Here is a 21,370-nt window from a genome sequence, read left to right as displayed (position 1 = left end):
AAACCTAGAAATTTGAGAAACTTCAATACAATGGAAGTGAAAATCAAGCGGTTTCTGTTCCGGAAGGCTGATGCGCAATGTCAGTTTTACATCCAGGCGGCTAGTTACAAATCTACCGCAGCGGGTCCCATGAATTATGGCAAGTAACCCATATTCCATCCTCTGACCCCAATGTAGTCCCAATGGATCGTGTGCGCTGGGATCAAAGGTGGGAATGTAAGTTGTGAGGAGGATGCCAAGAGGCTTCAAGAGGATAGAGACAGGCTAAGTGAATGGGTAAGAACATGGACAATGGAATAATGGCCCCAAGTTTCCACATGATTTGCTCCTAATTTTTAGGAGCAACTGGTGTAGAACGGAGTATCTTAGAAATCGGAATTCTCGTCATTTAGTTTGCTCCAGTTCTAGTCAGTTAGAACAGTTTCACTTTGGAACAGAATTTTTTTTTCAAAAGGGGGCGTGTCCGGCCACTTACGCCTGTTTTCAAAGTTTCGTCAGTGAAAACTTACTCCAAACTAACTTAGAATGGAGTAAGTGAAGATTTTTGTACGCTCGAAAAAACCTTGTCCACACTTTAGAAAATTAGGCGTAGGTTACAAATCAGGCGTAGGGAATGCGGGGCGGGGGGGGGGTTTAAAGGAAAGTTTACAAACATTAAACACTTCAATTTTACAAATAAAGAGCCATCATCAGTAATAAATGATAAATACATCAATAAATCAACCAATAAATCAATCAAAAAAAATTAATAAGAAATAATTTTTTTTAAAAAAATCAATAAATAAAACATTTTCTACTTACCGACTGCAGCACCGGGAGCCCTCCAAAAGCGTGCTGGGATGCCCCCCCCCCCCCCCCCACCCAGTGTGTCTCTGTCAGTGTCTCTATCTCTCTGTCTGTCTGTGTGTGTCTCTCATTCTCTGTCGTCAGTGTCTGTGTTTCTGACAGCGAGGGGAGGGGGAGGTGGGGGGTAGAGGGAGAGGGGGGGGAGCAGAGGGAGGGAAGGGGAGAAGGGGGAGGGATGGGGGAGAAGGGGGAGGGGGAGGGGGGGAGGTGGGGAGAAGGGGATAAAGGGGAGAAGGGGGAGAAAGGAGATGGGGGGAAAGGAGATGGGGGGAAAGGAGATAGGGGGAGAAAGGAGATGGGGGGAGAAAGGAGATGGGGGGAAGGAGATGGGGGGATGGGGGGAAGGAGATAGGGGGGGGGGAAAGGAGAATGGGGAGGGAGGCTGAACGGGCCGGGCCCGAGACTTCGGGCAGGGCCCGTCCCCAGCACCAGATTTACAGGTAGGTGGCGTTGGGTCGGGTCGGGGGGAGCGCGGGTCGGAGGGGTGGTGGGAGGGAGGTCGGTTCGGTTCGGGTCGGGGGGAGGGAGGGAGAGGGAGGGAGGGAGAGAGAGGTCAGGTCGGATCCAGTCCGGGAAGGGGTGGAGGGGGCGGTGGGGAAGCGGGAGTCGGGTCCGGTCCAGGGGACGGGGGGGACGGGGCGGCGGGGAAGCGGGAGTAGGGTCGGTGTCGGGTCCGGTCTGGGGGCGGGAAGTGGGAGTCGAGTCGGGTCGGGAGGAAGCAGGAGCTGGCCGTGGGAGGAGCCTTATTCACGCAGCCCCAGTGAGGCCATTCGGCCAGGGCTAGGGGCTGCGTGCTTCGGGCCCCTCCCACACAGTTTCGGGTGCCTGGAGCTACTGCACTTGCGTGCCCACTGTAGCGTGCATGTGCAGAGGTCCCGGCACTGTTTTCAGCGCAGGGACCTGGCTCCGCCCCTACAGCTCGTGCTGCGCTGCGCCGAGGGCCAGAGGACCTGCAGGGAGGTGGAGAATCTGGAGGTTTTTTTTAGGCACACTTTCTGGCGCGAAAAACGGGCGTCCAGGTCGGGACTGCGCCGTTCTAGGCGCGGCTCAAAACTTGGGCCCATAATGTGGAGAAATGTGAAGTTATCCACTTTGGTAGGAAAAATAGAAACACAGAGTATTTGTAAAATGGTAAGATATTGGGAAATGTTGGTGTTTAGTCGGTGGCCTTGCCTTGTACACGAATCACTGAAAATTAACATGCAGGTACAGCAAGCAATTAAGAACGCAAATGGTATGCCTTTATTAGAAAATGATTTAAGTATAAGGGTGAAGACATCTTACTGCAATTATATAGGACCCTGGTGAGACCACACCTGTAGTATTGTGTACAGTTTTGGTCTCCTTACCTAAGGAAGGATATACTTTCCATAGAGGGAGTGCAACGAAGGTTCACCAGACTGTTTCCTGGGATGGGAGGATTGTCCCATGAGGAGAGATTGAGTAGACTCGGCCTATTTTCTCTAGAGTTTAGAAGAATGAGAGGTGATCTCATTGAAACATACAAAATGCTTACAGGGCTTGACAGGATAGATGCAGGGAGGATGTTTCCTCTGGCTGGGGAGTCTAGAACCAGGGGTCAGCCATTTAGGGCTGAGATGAGGAGAAATTTCTTCACTCAGAGGGTGGTGAATCTTTGGAATTCTCTACCCCAGAGGGCTATGAGTATATTCAAGACAGAGATCGATAGATTTTTGAATATCAAGGGATATGGGAACAGGGCGGGAAGGTGGAGTTGAGGTCGAAAATTAACCATGATCTGATTGAATGGTGGAGCAGGCTCGAGGGGCCGAATGGCCTACTCCTGCTCTTAATTGTTAAGTAAAGGACGAATATTATTGGGGGTGGGGGCTAGAGCAAGTGTTTCAAGTCAAAGCTGCTAATTTCAGTGAAACTGCTTTGGAGGTACTGCAGCGAGCGGTCTTGGAAATAAGCATGTCTGACTTGTAGCTGAGGTCCACCATGCAGTTAGCAACAGAGTCAGAGCAATCTTGGATGGAGGTGGCAGAAAGAGTCAGTCAGAACCTGTGCCCGAAACTGGGAACAGTACTGTGAAGAAACTTGCTGGTGCCTGAAAAGTTGCTATGTTAAGTGTGCCAACATTTTGTTGAATTTATCAGTATTGCCTTAAATCTTAGCAGTGCTTTGGTGCATGGTTATCACAGCAGGCTCCCTATAGACCCACAAGAATAGTCAGCGAAGGTGCACTGAGTAAAATTGGGCTGGTTCTTGTCAGTGTAACACTGGCTTGTGGAAATATGGAAATAAACCCACCACAGAGGAAAATCTAGGCCTCAGCAGCAGCAAATGTACAGATGGAATAAAGGGCCCAGCTTTGCCCATCACTGCGCACCGTTTTTTCGGTGCCCAGTGAATTTTTTGGCGGCAAAGCTTACTCCAAACCTTCCCCAGTGTTGGGGTGCCAGAATGTTTGGCACCATACATTCTGGCGCTGGTGTGGCTGTAAAGCATGGTTCCGCGCCAATTTTACACGTAAGGCAAACTTTCCCCACCTAAAAAATGTTTAAAACCAGTGCACAGTCCCTAGAATCACGGTAAGAAAAACCCTTACCTGCAGTTAGAGAATCCGCACTGGCCGACGGGACTTTCATTTAGTCTACAATGTAACTTACCATACAGTTTAGGTCAAAATTTAAACTATAAACAGGTATAAATATAAAATAAATAAAAACTCACCCATACAGATGATCCTGTGATGAAAAAAGAATGATGGCAAATAAAATTTAAAATCCTTACCTTTTTCCATAGATGTCCTCACGTCCCAAAGTGATCCAAAAAGTCCAAGGAAAACATTAAAAAGTTCCAAAAATGCATAATCATCATACAAATCCTCCTCCTCTTCTTCTGGGATCCAGTGCAGCCTTCTCCCTACTCTCCTCGACATTGACTGGAGCCCCTGCTAGCCCAGGCCGAAGGTCCTGCTCCCACGAGGCCCGCTGCTAGCCCAGGCCCAAGGGCCTACTCCCATGAGCCCGCTGCTAGCCCAGGCCCAAGGTCCCCCTCCTTCTCAGCCCGCTGCTAGCCCAGGCCCAAAGTCCTACTCCCACGAGGCCCGCTGCTAGCCCAGGATCAAGGTTCCCCCACCCACACGACCCACTGTTAGCCCAGGCCGAAGGACAGTGCAAGACACTCCAGGCTCAAAGGCAAGCAGCAGTGATCTCTTAAAGGCGGAACTTTAAATTTAAAAAAACATAATCCCACCACTAATATTTTAGGTTTTTATGGAGTGCTGGAGTATCTAAGTGGAAAATATATAATTTATATTAAATGTTATCACCATAAATTTTTTATAGAAACATAGAAAATAGGTGCAGGAGTAGGCCATTCGGCCCTTCTAGCCTGCACCGCCATTCAATGAGTTCATGGCTGAACATGCAACTTCAGTACCCCATTCCTGCTTTCTCGCCATACCCCTTGATCCCCCTAGTAGTAAGGACTTCATCTAACTCCTTTTTGAATATATTTAGTGAATTGGCCTCAACAACTTTCTGTGGTAGAGAATTCCACAGGTTCACCACTCTCTGGGTGAAGAAGTTTCTCCTCATCTCGGTCCTAAATGGCTACCCCTTATCCTTAGACTGTGACCCCTGGTTCTGGACTTCCCCAACATTGGGAACATTCTTCCTGCATCTAACCTGTCTAAACCCATCAGAATTTTAAACGTTTCTATGAGGTCCCCTCTCATTCTTCTGAACTCCAGTGAATACAAGCCCAGTTGATCCAGTCTTTCTTGATAGGTCAGTCCCGCCATCCCGGGAATCAGTCTGGTGAACCTTCGCTGCACTCCCTCAATAGCAAGAATGTCCTTCCTCAGGTTAGGAGACCAAAACTGTACACAATACTACGTGTGGCCTCACCAAGGCCCTGTACAACTGTAGCAACACCTCCCTGCCCCTGTACTCAAATCCCCTCGCTATGAAGGTCAACATGCCATTTGCTTTCTTAACCGCCTGCTGTACCTGCATGCCAACCTTCAATGACTGATGTACCATGACACCCAGGTCTCGTTGCAACTTCCCTTTTCCTAATCTGTCACCATTTAGATAATGGTCTGTCTCTCTGTTTTTACCACCAAAGTGGATAACCTCACATTTATCCACATTATACTTCATCTGCCATGCATTTGCCCGCTCACCTAACCTATCCAAGTCGCTCTGCAACCTCATAGCATTCTCCTCGCAGCTCACACTGCCACCCAACTTAGTGTCATCCGCAAATTTGGAGATACTACATTTAATCCCCTCGTCTAAATCATTAATGTACAGTGTAAACAGCTGGGGCCCCAGCACAGAACCTTGCGGTACCCCACTAGTCACTGCCTGCCATTCTATGTTTTAAAGGAGTGTTGGAGTGCTTAGATGGACATAACCTTATGTTTATTAAAATTCCCACCACAAATCTTGAATGTTTAACTGGAGTCTGGGTGTGTTGGAGTGCTTAGGTGGACAATAAGACAAAGTTGTTCATGGATCCAGACTGGGTGAGGGTCATTGATATACTCACCATGGTACTTCGTTGCAGCTATCAGTGACCCAAAACTAGGCAGGCTCCGTGAACACCTTAGTACTGGAACCTGCCCCTGTATCGTTTCAACCAATAGGTTGCAAGGGTGATGCACTTTTTACATTTTCTGTCCGGTTATACCGCAATATTTATCAGTGCAGCATTAAAAAATGAAGTGCAGGAGTCAGGTTAAAAGTCCAAAATTAAAATTTAAACATTTGTACAGCATAGCTGTGATTAGCGTGACTTTACTTATGTTCAAATCTTCAAAACTTTATTCAGAGCCGTGGCAAACTTTACAAACAATCAACAAAATCAACCAAAAAACAATTATTCCATCCTCTTCATTAGCGTAGTGTGCCAATCCTTCCGAAGTAGATGCCGCCACCCCTGCGTGTGCCTGTAGTTGCAGACTTCTGCTTCCTTACCCCCCCTGTACCCCCAGGTGTAGTTTGTGCCGTTTCCAGCACGGCGTTTCTTGATGCTGGGCTATGACAGGGACAGCGCCAAAATGTGAAATGGCGGAATGTCCGGGTACCTCTTCGTCGTCAACCTCATCCTCAGAATCAACTCTTGAATTTGGTGTAAAGTGGAAAGTGCTCCTTACATGAAGGACAGCCTGGGTGAGCTCCCCTATTGCCAATACAACCATGTCCAACCATCCCGAAAGTCTCCCCAACTCTGCCCTCACCCCACCAACGGCTTCCAGGAGCAATCACGATTGCTCAATGTTCTCCCCGCTCATACCCACAAGATGTCCTATGTTCTCAGAGTCCATTGTTTCTGGATCAGGTCTGGAATTCGCCCCCCTACTATGTCTCGCAGGTGTGGCTTGCTGTGAATTTATAATAGGGAACAAAGAAATGGCAGACCAATTGAACAAATACTTTGGTTCTGTCTTCACGAAGGAAGACACAAATAACCTTCCGGAAGTACTAGGGGACCGAGAGTCTGGTAAGAAGGAGGAACTGAAGGAAATCCTTATTAGGCGGGAAATTGTGTTAGGGAAATTGATGGGATTGAAGGCCGATAAATCCCCGGGGCCTGATAGTCTGCGTCCCAGAGTACTTAACGAAGTGGCCCTTGAAATAGTGGATGCATTGGTGATCATTTTCCAACAGTCTATCGACTCTGGATCAGTTCCTATGGACTGGAGGGTAGCTAATGTAACACCACTTTTTAAAAAGGGAGGGAAGAGAGAAAGCGGGTAAATATAGACTGGTTAGCCTGACATCAGCGGTAGGGAAAATGTTGGAATCAATTGTTAAGGATGAAATAGCAGCACATTTGGAAAGCAGTGACAGGATCGGTCCAAGTCAGCATGGATTTATGAAGGGGAAATCATGCTCGAGAAATCTCTGGAATTTTTTGAGGATGTATCTAGCAGAGTGGACAAGGGAGAACCAGTGGATGTGGTGTATTTGGACTTTCAGAAGGCTTTTGACAAGGTAACGCACAAGAGATTGTTGTGCAAAATCAAAGCACATAGTATTGGAGGTAATATACTGATGTGGATAGAGAACTGGTTGGCAGACAGGAAGCAGAGAGTCAGGATAAACAGGTCCTTTTCAGAATGGCAGGCAGTGACTAGTGGAGTGCCGCAGGGCTCAGTGCTGGGACCCCAGCTATTTACAATACACATCAATAATTTGGATGAAGGAATTGAGTGTAATATCTTCAAGTTTGCAGATGACACTAAACTGGGTGGCGGTGTGAGCTGTGAGGGGGACGCTAAGAGGCTGCAAGGTGACTTGGACAGGTTAGGTGAGTGGGCAAATGCATTGCAGATGCAGTATAATGTGGATAAATGTGAGGTTATCCACTTTGGGGGCAAAAACACGAAGGCAGAATATTATCTGAATTGTGCCAGATTACAAAAGGGGAGGTGCAACGAGACCTGGGTGTCATGGTTCATCAGTCATTGAAAGTTGGCATACAAGTACAGCAGGCGGTGAAGAAGGCAAATGGTATGTTGGCCTTCATAGCTAGGGGATTTGAGTATAGGAGCAGGAAGGTCTTACTGCAGTTTCACAGGGCCTTGGTGAGGCCTCACCTGGAATATTGTGTTCAGTTTTGGTCTCCTAATCTGAGGAAGGGCGTTCTTGCTATTGAGGAAGTGCAGCGAAGGTTCACCAGACTGATTCCAGAGATGGCTGGACTGACATATGAGGAGAGACTGGATCAACTGGGCCTTTATTCACTGGAGTTTAGAAGGATGAGAGGGGATCTCAAAGCAACATACAAGATTCTGATGGGACGGGACAGATTAGATGCAGGTAGATTGTTCCCGATGTTGGGGAAGTCCAGAACCAGGGGACACAGTCTTAGGATAAGGGGTGGGCCACTTAGGACTGAGATGAGGAGGAACTTCTTCACTCAGAGAGTTGTTAACCTGTGGAATTCACTGCCGCAGAGAGTTGTTGATGCCAGTTCATTGGATATATTCAAGAGGGAGTTAGATATGGCCCTTATGGCTAAAGGGATCAAGGGGTATGGAGAGAAAACTGGAAAGGGTACTGAGGGAATGATCAGCCATGATATTATTGAATGGTGGTGCAGGCTCAAAGGGCCGAATGGCCTACTCCTGCACCTATGTCCTTGTGAACACACACTTGCGCACACACACACACACACACACGGATCACATTTACAGATGTTATTGCAGTGCATAAATATACATATATTTTAAAGCCCAAATAAATGTAAGTTTATCGTATTACTTACAGTCACTGCATCGCCGAGGTCCTACCACTTCTTTTTCAGCTGTGCACCGGTGCTCGGGGTCATGGACATTCCATTAAATTTGACTGCAACCTGCTCCCAAACTTTTGCGAGGGCAGACGGTTTAAGCTTATTATTTCCCAAAGCTGCCCTTGTTCTCAAGATTATCTGTTGTCTATTAAGTCTACCAGGCGCTCAATTTCATCCGCACAAAATCTCTTCGCCCTTCTCCGTCCCTGGCCCTTTCGCCTTCTCTGCACCCTTCCATTGCAGCTATTTCATGAACGAAGCTGTATTTCCTACCTTCGAAACTACCTCTGCCACCAATGAATTCTCAATGATGATCCACATAGTCCCCACACGTGCTGTTTTTTTATACTGTACATTGCGCATGTGCAGATGGGACTTTTTTTTCTCTTGCGCATGCGCAGTGGGTTAGAATTTATTTATTTTTCTTCGCATGCGCTGTGCCGTTTCAGCGCACATTGGCGGGTCCGCCCTGCAGAGTTGAATCGGGTAGCGCCGGCGCCAGAGGGTGCTCATATTGTGGAGAAAATATTACTTTAATTTTTCAGCGCTGAGGGGCCTAAAAAAAACGGGCGTCCAGGTAAGTTAACGGCATTTTTTTCCTTTGGGGAAATTTTGCGCCAAAGTTAGGCACAAGTAGATGTTGGTCATGATCTGTTTTTTCTCTGCATGTGCTTCATGTAAAGACATGTTTTATTTAAGGAAAAACAGCTTTGTGTTATGGTCTGCTTTGTCTGAAGGGACTATATGTCTCAAATTGATACTCTTGATTACTGCTAATCTTTTTTGATTCACCATGTGATTAGCAGATGGTGAAGCTTGCTTATTAATGTAGGTGTCACACAATGACTTATTTCTTACCAGATTTTGCTAACTTTTGTTCAACAGGTGCATTATTCCTATTGTGGACACAGTAAACCCACACATTGATCTTGGACGTCGCTTTCTCAATTACCCTTATAAATACATGGTAAAACTTCAGAACGCCAATGACCTTCCAACATGTTATGAGGCAGTTCCACAGGTTAGTGTTAATTAGAATGAAGAGATGCTTGCTTGATGATGTCAGAGAGGTTATTGCATAAAGTTGCAGGGAGACATAATTAAAAAACAAAAATCAGTCTGGAAGAAGCCATAGCTTGATGCGCATAGTGGGTACAAGATAGGTGGGCAATAATGGCTAGATGGCTTAATGCAGCATTGTGCCGAAAACACACTGGATCTCAGGATGGGAGCTGGCACTTTCTTCCTCTGCAATGGCTCCCGTCAGAGTGCACTCTGTCTTCGTGAGACTGCCTCAGGGAGACACTGAATCAAGAGTCAAAATTAAACCACAAGCCAACAAGTGTTGCTCTCACTCTCCACACACAGTTGAGGATGACTAAAATGAAACTCACACAAGACAAAAGAACAATCAAAAGGTGGATAGTCACAAAAGGGATTAACATTTTTGATTCTGCAAATAGTTGCTGGTGGATTAAAGCCCTGAAATATCCTTTAAGGGATAATTTGGGTTGAGGATCAGCTGTATTATAATAATTGTTCTCATCGGTTTTCACTAGATAAATAAAGACTGTGACCATATTCCAAATCCAGTAGTATTAGCTTAATAGTCCGCAACATATTTCGAGGTTAGTAAAACCTGTGTTATCAAGAGGAATTCAATCTGCACCTGGAGCAGATGGGATACACTCCATTATGCTAACAATAGAAAAAGTTTGAACAACTTCATGAATACAGAACCTTTTGATGCTATTGTTTCTTTTGATATTCAACAAAGGATTAAGGCACAAAGTAAATTGGGTGGGCAGTGGGTAGGATGTGTGCTGCGTCCGCCCAAAGGAGTCAGCATGGGACTCGTGTTGGGCTTCATTTAAATGAATTTGTCGAGCTGCCAGCACTGAGTGTACTCCCAGCAGACAGGTCACTAGTCCAGGGGAGGGAAATTCAGGGGTGGAGGTTAGCCCATTTAAAACAGCCTGCAGCAATACCTGAAAGGAGAGAGTTGGAAGTGACAGGAGTGAAAAGAAGTATCAGTCTTGAAGAGGAAGCAACATTTACAACAGCAAGGACATTAATTGGGGGAACCCTTTAAGCCTCAAAATCCACAAGCGGCTGCAAAAAAAACGTTCCAAACCTATATAGCTTTCCCCGATTGCAGCTCAAAATGCCTTTCATGTGCACTGAAAATGGCCACCTCCTGACCTCTACTGCTCATTGTCAGTGACAGGAGCAGGAACCAGTGATAATCCAATGGGAAGAGATGAAAATGGTATTTGGGTCGTGATTATGCCACCTGGTCCCAATTAACATATAAAACAACAACTTGCATTTATATAGTGCCTTTAACGTAGTAAAGTATTGCAAGACGCTTCACAGAAGTGCAGAGCTCTTGGAAGGTTATAGAGCTGGAGGCGGTGACAGAGATTGGCTGGGGCGAGGCCACGGAAGGATTTGTACACAAGGATGAGAATTTTAAATTTGAGGTGTTGCTGGACCAGGAGCCAGTGTAGGTCAACGAGCACAGGGGTGATTAGAGAACGGGACTTAGTGTGAGTTAGGACACAGGCACCAGAGTTTTGGATTAGCTCAAATTTACGGAGAGTGAAAGCCATTTTAGGGGCCTGCTGGTATGCCCCGATTAGTAAAACCCAACATGTGGAGGAAGCAGTAGCCCTTCAGGATAAGTGAAAAACGTATTTCTGTGGGGCCAGGCTGCTGCTCCAAGATCTGCACCCCCCCCACCCCACTTCCCCCCACCCCACTTCCGCGATCGCAAACCCTACACTCCTCCTCAGACCACCATGCTGCTAGCTGGGCGGCCTCAAGGCTGCCTGATATTGTGCCAGCCCAAAGCTGGACAGTTGCACTGGAGCGTCCGTTTGGGGCGTGCGCCATTGTGATTCGAGGTTAATGAAGCTCCATCCTCAAAATGAGGTGGGCCTTCCACTGTAATCAGGAATGTCTTTGCCTTGGCCTCAGCCCATCCGCTCCTGAAACACTCAGCCATGCTTTTGTTACCCCCAGATTCAACTATTTCAATGTCAGGAACTCTGCCAAAAATCAAAATTATGCAAACTTGGTGGATCTTCAGCACTTCCATTTCCCTGCCATTTTTGGTCCCACTACTGCCCCCATTGCCTCTTTTATATCCTTACTCCCTATATTAAATTATTTTACCCTCATCCACATGTTAAATGCATGTGCTGGCTACATAGATACAGGCTATATCGATTGTATTCAGTATTCACTGGCCCGATTATAGGCACTGTACCCACACCCAGTAAAACAGTCACCAAATTATTCACCTTAGCTCAATCATATTGTAGGTATAAAGGCTAATTCCATGGTCCAAGTTGGGCATGGAGTTGACAGTGACAAAGGACTCCCTGCTAAGAGTGCGGAATTGGCCCAATAGTACCCACTGGCGATCAATGTTCTTGTCAACATATTTTGCATTATTATGCTGGCTGCAAAGGCAGTACTGTCAAGCTATAAGCACAATAACTAATATGCCATTAAACTACCAGTATAGATTAAAAAGAAAACAGAACTGCAAATGTTCGGAAAAAATCCTGGAAATACACTAAGCAAAAAGATAGTTTATACATTCGAGAGGGAGGTGGACCAGTTGTTGACTGGGGTAGAGGTTGCATCATATAGAAGTGTCTTTATAGAGAACGCTTGGTCCATGCCATCTTCTGGACTTGTTTCGATTGCCTAAGGGGGTCGGAAATAAAAGTTCCATATAATTGTTTTCCTTTCTGTTTTTTTGCCTCTCCCAGATTATTATATGGCTGCGAGGGAGAGGGAGAAAGTATTTAATCATGATGCTCTAGACATTATGGTGTGGGGCAGGCTTGATGGACCAGCTGGGCTTTTCCTGCCCGTCAATTTCATATATGTTCGTACTAACTGTTCGAGAAATAAACTCCTGGGCAATACAGAAGTCTTTTCTTCTGTATATTTTTGTGACACACTGCGATGTGTGCGCACTAGGTCCGTGCAGCAGAGCAGGTCTCCAGTCGTCCTGGTTAACCCTTGCCACTAGATAAAGGCCTAGCTCTGTCAAGCCCGTGTGGTGGCTCATGTGCAACAGTCACCACACGTTAAAAAAAATTCACGCACAGGCATCTTCCACCCCCTCAACTGGAGTTCAGGACTGGAACATTGGGTCCTTCGTTGAAACATCTGTGAACTCTCATGGAAGCAAGTCATCCTCATTCGAGGGACCATCTATGATGATAATGAAGGTATAAAGTGAGCAATTGAAGTCCAGCATGGACTTAGAAACAATAGTTAATACTGCCCGGCTACACTGGAATATTTTAGGGGATAGCTGAATTAGTGGACAGTGAGTATTAATTCGGGTTCAGAACGTGTTTGATAAAGATTCATTTGTGAGTCTTTCAAAGAAGATTAAGGGTTATGGAATTAAAGAAAAATTAAGGATGCATTTATTTGTACTAACTAAAAGGCAACCGTTTCTCTGATTGGCTCTCCATTATCACATGATCCATTGCTAATTGGTCCCCTTGGAGGGTAAGCCACACCCTGAAGTTCCTCTGGAATGTGTAACTGGAACCGCCCAGCCCAAGTTCTGAGTGACTTTCCAATTTGTAATTCGATCCATTTTGACTTCAGAAGCTAGAGGATAGATCTCCCCAAAAGCCACCAAGTTCCAGCCGAAGTCCCTTATACCAGCACAGGTACATCCCTCCCCCAACCAAAGTCCCTTACACCAGCGCACGTACATAGAAACATAGAAACATAGAAATTAGGTGCAGGGGCAGGCCATTCGGCCCTTCGAGCCTGCACCACCATTCAAAAAGATCATGGCTGATCATTCAACCTCAGTACCCCTTTCCTGCTTTCTCTCCATACCCCTTGATCTCTTTGACCGTAAGGGCCATATCTAACTCCCTTTTGAATATATCTAATGAACTGGCCTCAACTACTTTCTGTGGTAGAGAATTTCACAGGTTAACCATTCTCTGAGAGAAGAAGTTTCTCCTCATCTCAGTCCTAAGTGGCTTACTCCTTATTCTTAGACTTTGACCCCTGGTTCTGGATTTCCCCAGCAACGGGAACATTCTTCCTGCCTCTAACCTGTCCAATCCCATCAGAATTTTATATGTTTCTATGAGATCCCCTCTCATTCTTCTAAAACCCAGTGGATACAAGCCCAGTTGATCCAGTCTCTCCTCATATATCGGTCCTGCCATCCCAGGAATCAATCTGGTGAACCTTTGCTGTACTCCCTCAATAGCAAGAACGTCCTTCCTCAGATTAGCAGACCAAAACTGAACACAATATTCCAGTTAAGGCCTCACCAAGGCCCTGTACAACTGCAGTAATATCTCCCTGCTCCTATACGCAAATCCTCTAGCTATGAAGGCCAACATGCCATTTGCCTTCTTCACCGCCTGCTGTACCTTCATGCCAAACTTCAATGATTGATGTACCATGACACCCAGGTGTCGTTGCACCTACCCTTTTATTAATCTGTCACCATTCAGATAATATTCTGCCTTCGTGTTTTTGCCACCAAAGTGGATAACCTCACTTTTATCCACATTATACTGCATCTGACATGCATTTGCCAACTCACCTAATCTGTCCAGGTCACCTTGCAGTCTCTTAGCGTCCTCCTCACCGCTCACACTGCCAACCAACTTAGTGTCATCTGCAAACTTGGAGATATTATATCCCCCCCCCCCCAGCCGAAGTCCCTTACACCAGCGCAGGTACATCCCTGCCCCAGCCGAAGTCCCTTACCCCAGCGCAAATGCATGATCTAACCCCTCCCCCCGCCATAGATGGGGCATTATGTGCGTATTGTGAGCAGGTTTATTGGGTATGAAGTGAATAGTGACAGTGTTGTGACTTATGTATATCATCCACTCCAACGATGTCCCTTGTAAAACACACACCGAGCTTTCACGCACCAGGGGGTTGGAAGAACGTTACCCATCTTCCCTGAGTTCCCTCTCTCCCTCCGATTCCCCCACCCCCACCTGTGTCTCTTCCCTCCCCCCTCCCCCCCAGTGCTCTCTCGCTTCCCCCCCCTTCCCCCCCAGGCTGTGTCTCTTCCCCACCACCCGCCCACCCCCGTCTCTCTCTCTTTACCCCCCCCCCCCGCTCCAGGTGCGCTCTCACCCCATCCCCACCCACCCAGGCTCTCTTTCCCCCCACCCCCAACTCCCCAGGCTCTCTTTCCCTCACCCCCCCAGGCTCTCTTTTCCCCCCCCAGGCTCTCTCTCTCTTCACCCCCAGCTCGGGGCTCGCCGGCTTGTGGCGCTGTGGGTGACTCAGAGGCTAGGTGGATGCGTTCGGCTGCTCGGGCCCTGGGTCTGCTGCTGGATGGATCGGAGGCAACATGGTATTGGATTGGGGCCAGTTCCGGTTTCGGCTCGGGCATCGAGAGTGTGGGGGGACTTAGTACAAATAGTTACTCCGAAAAATTAAATACTTGGATTGAGAACTGACTTGTCAATAGGAAGCAGAAGGTGATAATACATGGAGTGGAGGGAGGCAGAATTCCACAGGGTTCTGCTCTGTCCCATCTATTGGTCACGCTACTCAAACACTCTTGAGGAGAATATTTCTTATTTGTAATTCTTGATGACATTGGTACGTTGCAAGAAGGTTCAGACTAGGACGAGATTGAGTCTGAGCACTGTAATTTGTGACGAATAGAAATTAACTTATCATTGTTGGAGAAGAAAACATTCAGAGGGTACATGATGCAGATGTACACAGGCCATTTGACTTGGGCTGAGAGTGCAGATTTTTGGTGTTCTCCTGAATATGAAACAGTCGGTGGGTTGGTGGAGCATATATAGTTCCTTGTATGAGTTCCCATTCTTGTTGAAGGGAATGTGCATGTCAAGGCTTCAATTCCAGGGAGGATGAAACACCCAGGCCTGAGTTCAGGCACCATTGAACAGCTAGCTGACAAATGGAACTGGCAGGGACATATGAGGTAGGTGGCTTGTCAGCCGATTAGCTAGAAAATGGTGCATGGAATGGAGGCACTGAAATAAAAAATATATCATGAACTAAAGAATTTCATGAATGATACCTAAAACCGATATTTCTACAGAAATAAAACAAGTCAAATTTGAAATCGAATAAAAAGTATATTTGAAACCAGAAAGAAGAAACACTCTGATAAAATATTGACGATTGTTATCTAAATCTGTATCAGCAGTCTCTGCTCCAGCTGTGGGTGATGATGGTTTTCCTGGCAATCAATAAGTCTAAACTAAAAATAGAAACTGAAAAAATTTTGTTCGTAAAAACAAATCCAAATTGAAAATGAAGCCAGTTTGATTCGAGGACATAAATGAGCACAAGCCGACCAGCACTGACATCAATTCACTTATTTAGACATCACACAAATAAGAACATAAGAAATAGGAGCAGGAGTAGGCCATATGGCCCCTTGAGCCTGCTCCGCCATTTAATTCGATCATGGCTGATCTGATCATGGACTCAGCTCCACTTCCCTGCCTGCTCCCCATAACCCCTTATCCCCTCATCGTTTAAGAAACTATCTATTTCTGTCTTAAATTTATTCAATGTCCACAGCTTCCACAGCTCTCTGAGGCAACGAATTCCACAGATTTACAACCCTCTGAGAGAAGAAATTCCTCCTCATCTCTGTTTTAAATGGGCGGCCCCTTATTCTAAGATCATGCCCTCCAGTTCTAGTCTCCCCCATCAGTGGAAACATCCTCTCTGCATCCACCTTGTCAAGCCCCCTCATAATCTTATACGTTTCAATAAGATCACCTCTCATTCTTCTGAATTCCAATGAGTAGAGGCTCAACCTACTCAACCTTTCCTCATAAATCAACCCCCTCATCGCCGGAATCAACCTCGTGAACCTTCTCTGAACTGCCTCCAAAGCAAGTATATCCTTTCGTAAATATGGAAACCAAAACTGCATGCAGTATTCCAGGTGTGGCCTCACCAATACCTTATATAGCTGTAGCAAGACTTCCCTGCTTTTATACTCCATCCCTTTTGCAATAAAGGCCAAGATACCATGAATGCATCAATATTTTTACAACTAATATCAGATAATATGATTTCAAGTTCGCTGTTTATGACTGTGAAATGCAGTATCATCTTCTGCTGTTTTTCACAGTTTCAAAAAATGCCCTTGCCCGCTGAGGACTGGGAGAAATTTAGAATTCAGCAGAGGAGGACACAGGGTTTAATTAGGAGGGGGAAAATAGAGTATGAGAGTAAACTTGCAGGGAACATAAAAATTGACTGCAAAAGCTTCTATAGATATGTGAAGAGAAAAAGATTAGTGAAGACAAATGTAGGTCCCTTGCAGTCAGAATCAGGTGAATTTATAATGAGGAACAAAGAAATGGCAGACCAATTGAACAAATACTTTGGTTCTGTCTTCACTAAGGAAGACACAAATAACCTTCTGGAAATACTAGGGGACCGAGGGTCCAGTGTGAAGGAGGCACTGAAGGAAATCCTTATTAGTCAAGAAATTGTGTTAGAGAAATTGATGGAATTGAAGGCCGATAAATCCCCAGGGCCTGATAGTCTGCATCCCAGAGTACTTAAGGAAGTAGCTCGAGAAATAGTGTATGCATTTTTCAACATTCTATAGACTCTGGATCAATTCCTATAGATTGGAGGATAGCTAATGTAACCCCACTTTTTAAAAAGGAGGGAGAGAGAAAACAGGGAATAATAGACCGGTTAGCCTGACATCAATAGTGGGGAAAATGTTGGAATCAATTATTAAAGATGAAATAGCAGCACATTTGGAAAGCAGTGACATGATCGGTCCAAGTCAGCATGGATTTATGAAAGGAAATCATGCTTAACAAATCTTCTAGAATTTTTTGAGGATGTAACGAGTAGAGTGGACAAGGGAGAACCAGTGAATGTGGTGTATTTGGACTTTCAAAAGACTTTTGACAAGGTCCCACACAAGAGATTAATGTGCAAAATTAAAGCACATGGTATTGGGGGTAATGTATTGAAGTGGATAGAGAACTGGTTGGCAGACAGGAAGCAAAGAGTAGGAATAACCGGGTCCTTTTCAGAATGACAGGCAGTGACTAGTGGGGTACCGCAAGGTTCAATGCTGGGACCCCAGCTATTTACAATATACATTAATGATTTTGATGAAGGAATTGAGTGTAATATCTCAAAGTTTGCAGATGACACTAAGTTGGGTGGCAGTGTGTGAATTGTGAGGAGGATGCTAAGAGGCTGCAGGGTGATTTGGACAGGTTAGGTGAGTGAGCAAATGCATGGCAGATGCAGTATAATGTAGATAAATGTGAGGTTATCCACTTTGGTGGCAAAAACACGAAGGCGGATTATTATGATGAATGGTGGCAGATTAGAAAAAGAGAAGGTGCAATGAGACCTGGGTGTCATGGTACATCAGTCATTGAAAGTTGGCATGCAGGTACAGCAGGCGATGAAGAAGGCAACTGGCATGTTGGCCTTCATAGCGAGAGGATTTGAGTATAGGAGCAGGGAGGTCAAACTGCAGTTGTACAGTGCCTTGGTGAGGCCACACCTTGAGTATTGTCAACAGTTTTGGTCTCCTAATCTGAGGAAGGACATTCTTGCTATTGAGGGTGTGCAGCAAAGGTTCACCAGACTGATTCCCGGGATGGCAGGACTGACATATGAAGAAAGACTGGGTCAACTAGACTTATATTCACTGGAATTTAGAATAATGAGAGGGGATCTCATAGAAACATATAAAATTCTGATGGGATTGGACAGGTTAGATGCAGGAAGAATGTTCCCGATGTTGGGGAAGTCCAGAACCAGGGATCACAGTCTAAGGATAAGAGGTAAGCCATTTAGGACCGAGATGAGGAGAAACTTCTTCACTCAGATGTCATATATCTTACATTATTATATATAACTGTATCCTAACATGCTATACATGACTGTAATAAGATATGACCCGTAACCACCAGCATACCTTACCACCAGGTGTGCACTTGCAAGAGACAGGTATACAAGGACAGGTCTCAGGCAAGTGCAGCATTCCAGAGCTGTGAAATAAAGGTGCAGGTCCAGAGTGACCTTGACTTCACTACATGCCTCGTATGAATCTGTACTGAGGGGACAGGACTTTACAGTGGCGACGAGTTACGGGATTACAGAATCCACAGAATGGCGAACGGATCAGATGAAAAGTACAATGTGGGAGACAATTGGGAGGACTTTATAGAAAGGCTCCAGCAAAGCTTTGTAACCAAAGACTGGTTAGGTGACGATAAGGCAGACAAGAGCCCATCTCTTGACCAGCTGTGGCTCGAAAACATACGCTTTAATGAAGGATCTGTTGGCACCCGATAAACCAGCAAGCAAGTCGTTTGAAGAATTGAGCACACTGGTAAGAGACCACCTGAAGCCAGCGAGTAGCCTACACATGGCCAGACACAGGTTCTACAAATACAGACGCTGTGTGGGCCAGAGTAGACCCGACTTCGTGGCGGAACTTCGGAGGTTGGCTCGTTTACGTGAGTTCTCCGATGAACTGAGGAGAGAAATGCTGAGAGACTTTTTCATTGAAGGAAAAGACCACGCAGGCATATTCCGAAAGCTCATAGAGACCAAGAACCTGACCTTAGAAGCGTCAGCACTGGTTGCACAGACATTCTTGGTAGGGGAAGAAGAAACTAGGTTGATTTACAATGCAGATACGACAACTGACGAAATATCAGAAGAAGTTGTTCACAGCACTAAACAAGCTGCTACCCCCACACACAGACAAAACCGGGAGAACAGGCTCTCGACAGCAGGCAGAAGCCATCAAGGGCCACAGGAACGGCCGTTCACACCTCATCAACCCACAATGTGAGCAATCAACCACAAACTGAGAGAAGCTCAAGAGAGATCAGCCAGACGCAGCTCATTCTTTGGGAACACTTTGAACAATAGAACAGGTCTTTGTCTGTGCTGGAGATGTGGGGGTGGGCACTCGTCAAGGGGATGTCGATTTCAGCAGGCTGTTTGCAGAAATTGTGAATATACAGGGCATTTGGCCCGCATGTGCAAAGAAATGGCAGCTCGGCTGGTATACGAATCAGATGGGTCGGAAAGCAGACCAGAAGATGGTGGGGACAGTACCCGGGACACCGATGTACAGCGGGTCAACAGGATCAATGGCCGCTGCTCCTACAACAGGACGCCTCCTATAATGATGAGGGTCCGACTCAACAGGATATCTGTCAACATGGAGCTGGATATGGGAGCGAGTCGATCTCTCATGGGCGCTCAATAATTTGAACAACTGTGGCCGCATAAAAGAGACAGACCAAAACTCACGAGGGTCGACACCAAACTAAGGACCTATACCAAAGAGATCGTACCAGTCCTCGGCAGCGCCATGCTCCCTGTCTCACACAAAGGGACAGTGAACCGACTTCCCCTGTGGATTGTCCCCGGAGACCCCCCAGCACAGCTGGGGAGAAGCTGGCTGGCAAAACTAAACTGGAAATGGGATGATGTCCATGCCATGTCATTAGAGGGACGGACCTCCTGCTCAACAGTTATAAAGCGATTTGAACATCTCTTTCAGCAGGTGTGGGCACTTTCAAAGGGGCCAAAGTCAAAATCTACATCACACAGGATGCTAGACCGGTCCATCACAAGGCCAGAGCTGTACCCTATGTGATGAGGGAAAAGATTGAACACGAACTAGACAGGCTTCTGCAGGAAGGCATTATATCACCTGTGGAATTTAGCGACTGGGCAAGTCCCATCGTCCCAGTCATGAAGCCTGATGGATCCGTACAAATCTGTGGGGACTACAAATCTACCATAAACAGAGTCTCCCTACAGGACCAGTACCCGCTGCCCAGAGCGGAGGACTTATTTGCCACATTGGCTGGAGGTAAACTTTTCTCAAAATTAGACCTCACATCTGCGTATATGACGCAAGAATTGACCGAGGAATCCAAGCTACTCATCATCATCAACACACATCGAGGCCTTTTCATGTACAATCGATGCCCATTTGGCATCAGGTCGGCAGCTGCCATATTCCAGCGAAACATGGAGAGTCTGCTCAAGTCCATCCCGGGACGGTTGTATTTCATGACGACATACTTATCACGGGCAGGGACACCGACTCCCATCTCCGTAATTTGGAGGAAGTACTAAAGCGGTTGGATCGGGTAGGCCTACGAGTCAAGAAATCCAAGTGCCTGTTTCTCGCACCCGAGGTTGAATTTTTGGGCAGAAGGATTGCCGCTGATGGAATCCGCCCAACAGAGTTCAAAACAGAAGCAATTCGCCTGGCACCCAGGCCCCGGAATGTCTCAGAACTGCGCGCCTTTCTCGGGCTACTCAATTACTTTGGGAACTTTATGCAGAACTTAAGCACGCTGCTGGAGCCTCTCCACGTGCTACTCAGGAAGGGGTGCGATTGGTTTTTGGGGGACGCATGGACTGTGAGATAGTCATGGCAATCAATGCCTTTGAGTCCACAGGTTCGCCCATGACGTTTCGCCAAATCAGAGCCTGGATGGCCAGTGACCCCACGTAATCCTTAGTACAAAGATGTGCCCTAACCGGTGACTGGGCAGAGGCTCGCGATGCCTGCCCCGAGGAATTAAAACCCTTTCAAAGGTGCATGCATGAGCTATCACTACAAGCAGACTTCCTGATGTGGGGCAGCCGAGTAGTCATGGCTCTGCGAGGCAGAGAGGCATTTGTTCTGGAGCTCCACCGCGAGCACCCGGGGATCGTTCTCATGAAGGCCATAGCCAGATCCCACGTCTGGTGGCCTGGTATTGACGCGGACTTGGAGCTCTGCGTCCGAAGGTGCACCATTTGTGCCCAACTAAGTAATGCCCCCAGGGAGGCTCCACTGAGCCCCTGGCCCTGGCCTACCAAACCGTGGTCGCGGGTGCACGTAGACTATGCGGGCCCATTCATGGACAAAATGTTCCTCGTAGTTTTAGGTGCATTTTCAAAGTGGATCGAATGCACCATTTTAAACTTGAGCACAACCTCCACCACTGTGGAGAGCCTCGCAACCATGTTTGCAATGCACGGAATCCCTGACATATTGGTCAGTGACAATGGTCCGTGCTTCACCAGCGCAGAATTCCAAGACTTTATAATTGACCACGGCATAAATCACGTCAAGACGGCACTGTTCAAGCCGGCCTCCAATGGCCAGGCGGAGAGAGCAGTGCAAATCATTAAACAAGGCATGCTTAAAATCAAAGGTCCC

General features: G+C 46.6%; 1 protein-coding gene across 1 annotated transcript in view; it reads left to right on the top strand.

Annotated features, from left to right (window-relative positions):
- Nucleotides 1-21,370, top strand: part of hydin (HYDIN axonemal central pair apparatus protein) — a 1,725,340-nt gene that overhangs the window by 633,977 nt on the left and 1,069,993 nt on the right. Inside the window, 1 exon segment of the mRNA XM_070897728.1 lies at nucleotides 9,007-9,142. Coding sequence (XP_070753829.1) covers nucleotides 9,007-9,142 — 136 coding nt within the window.

This window comes from Pristiophorus japonicus, chromosome 13 (genome assembly GCF_044704955.1).
Source record: "Pristiophorus japonicus isolate sPriJap1 chromosome 13, sPriJap1.hap1, whole genome shotgun sequence".
Lineage (NCBI taxonomy): Eukaryota > Metazoa > Chordata > Chondrichthyes > Pristiophoridae > Pristiophorus > Pristiophorus japonicus.
This window is presented reverse-complemented; position numbering and strand designations above follow the sequence as displayed.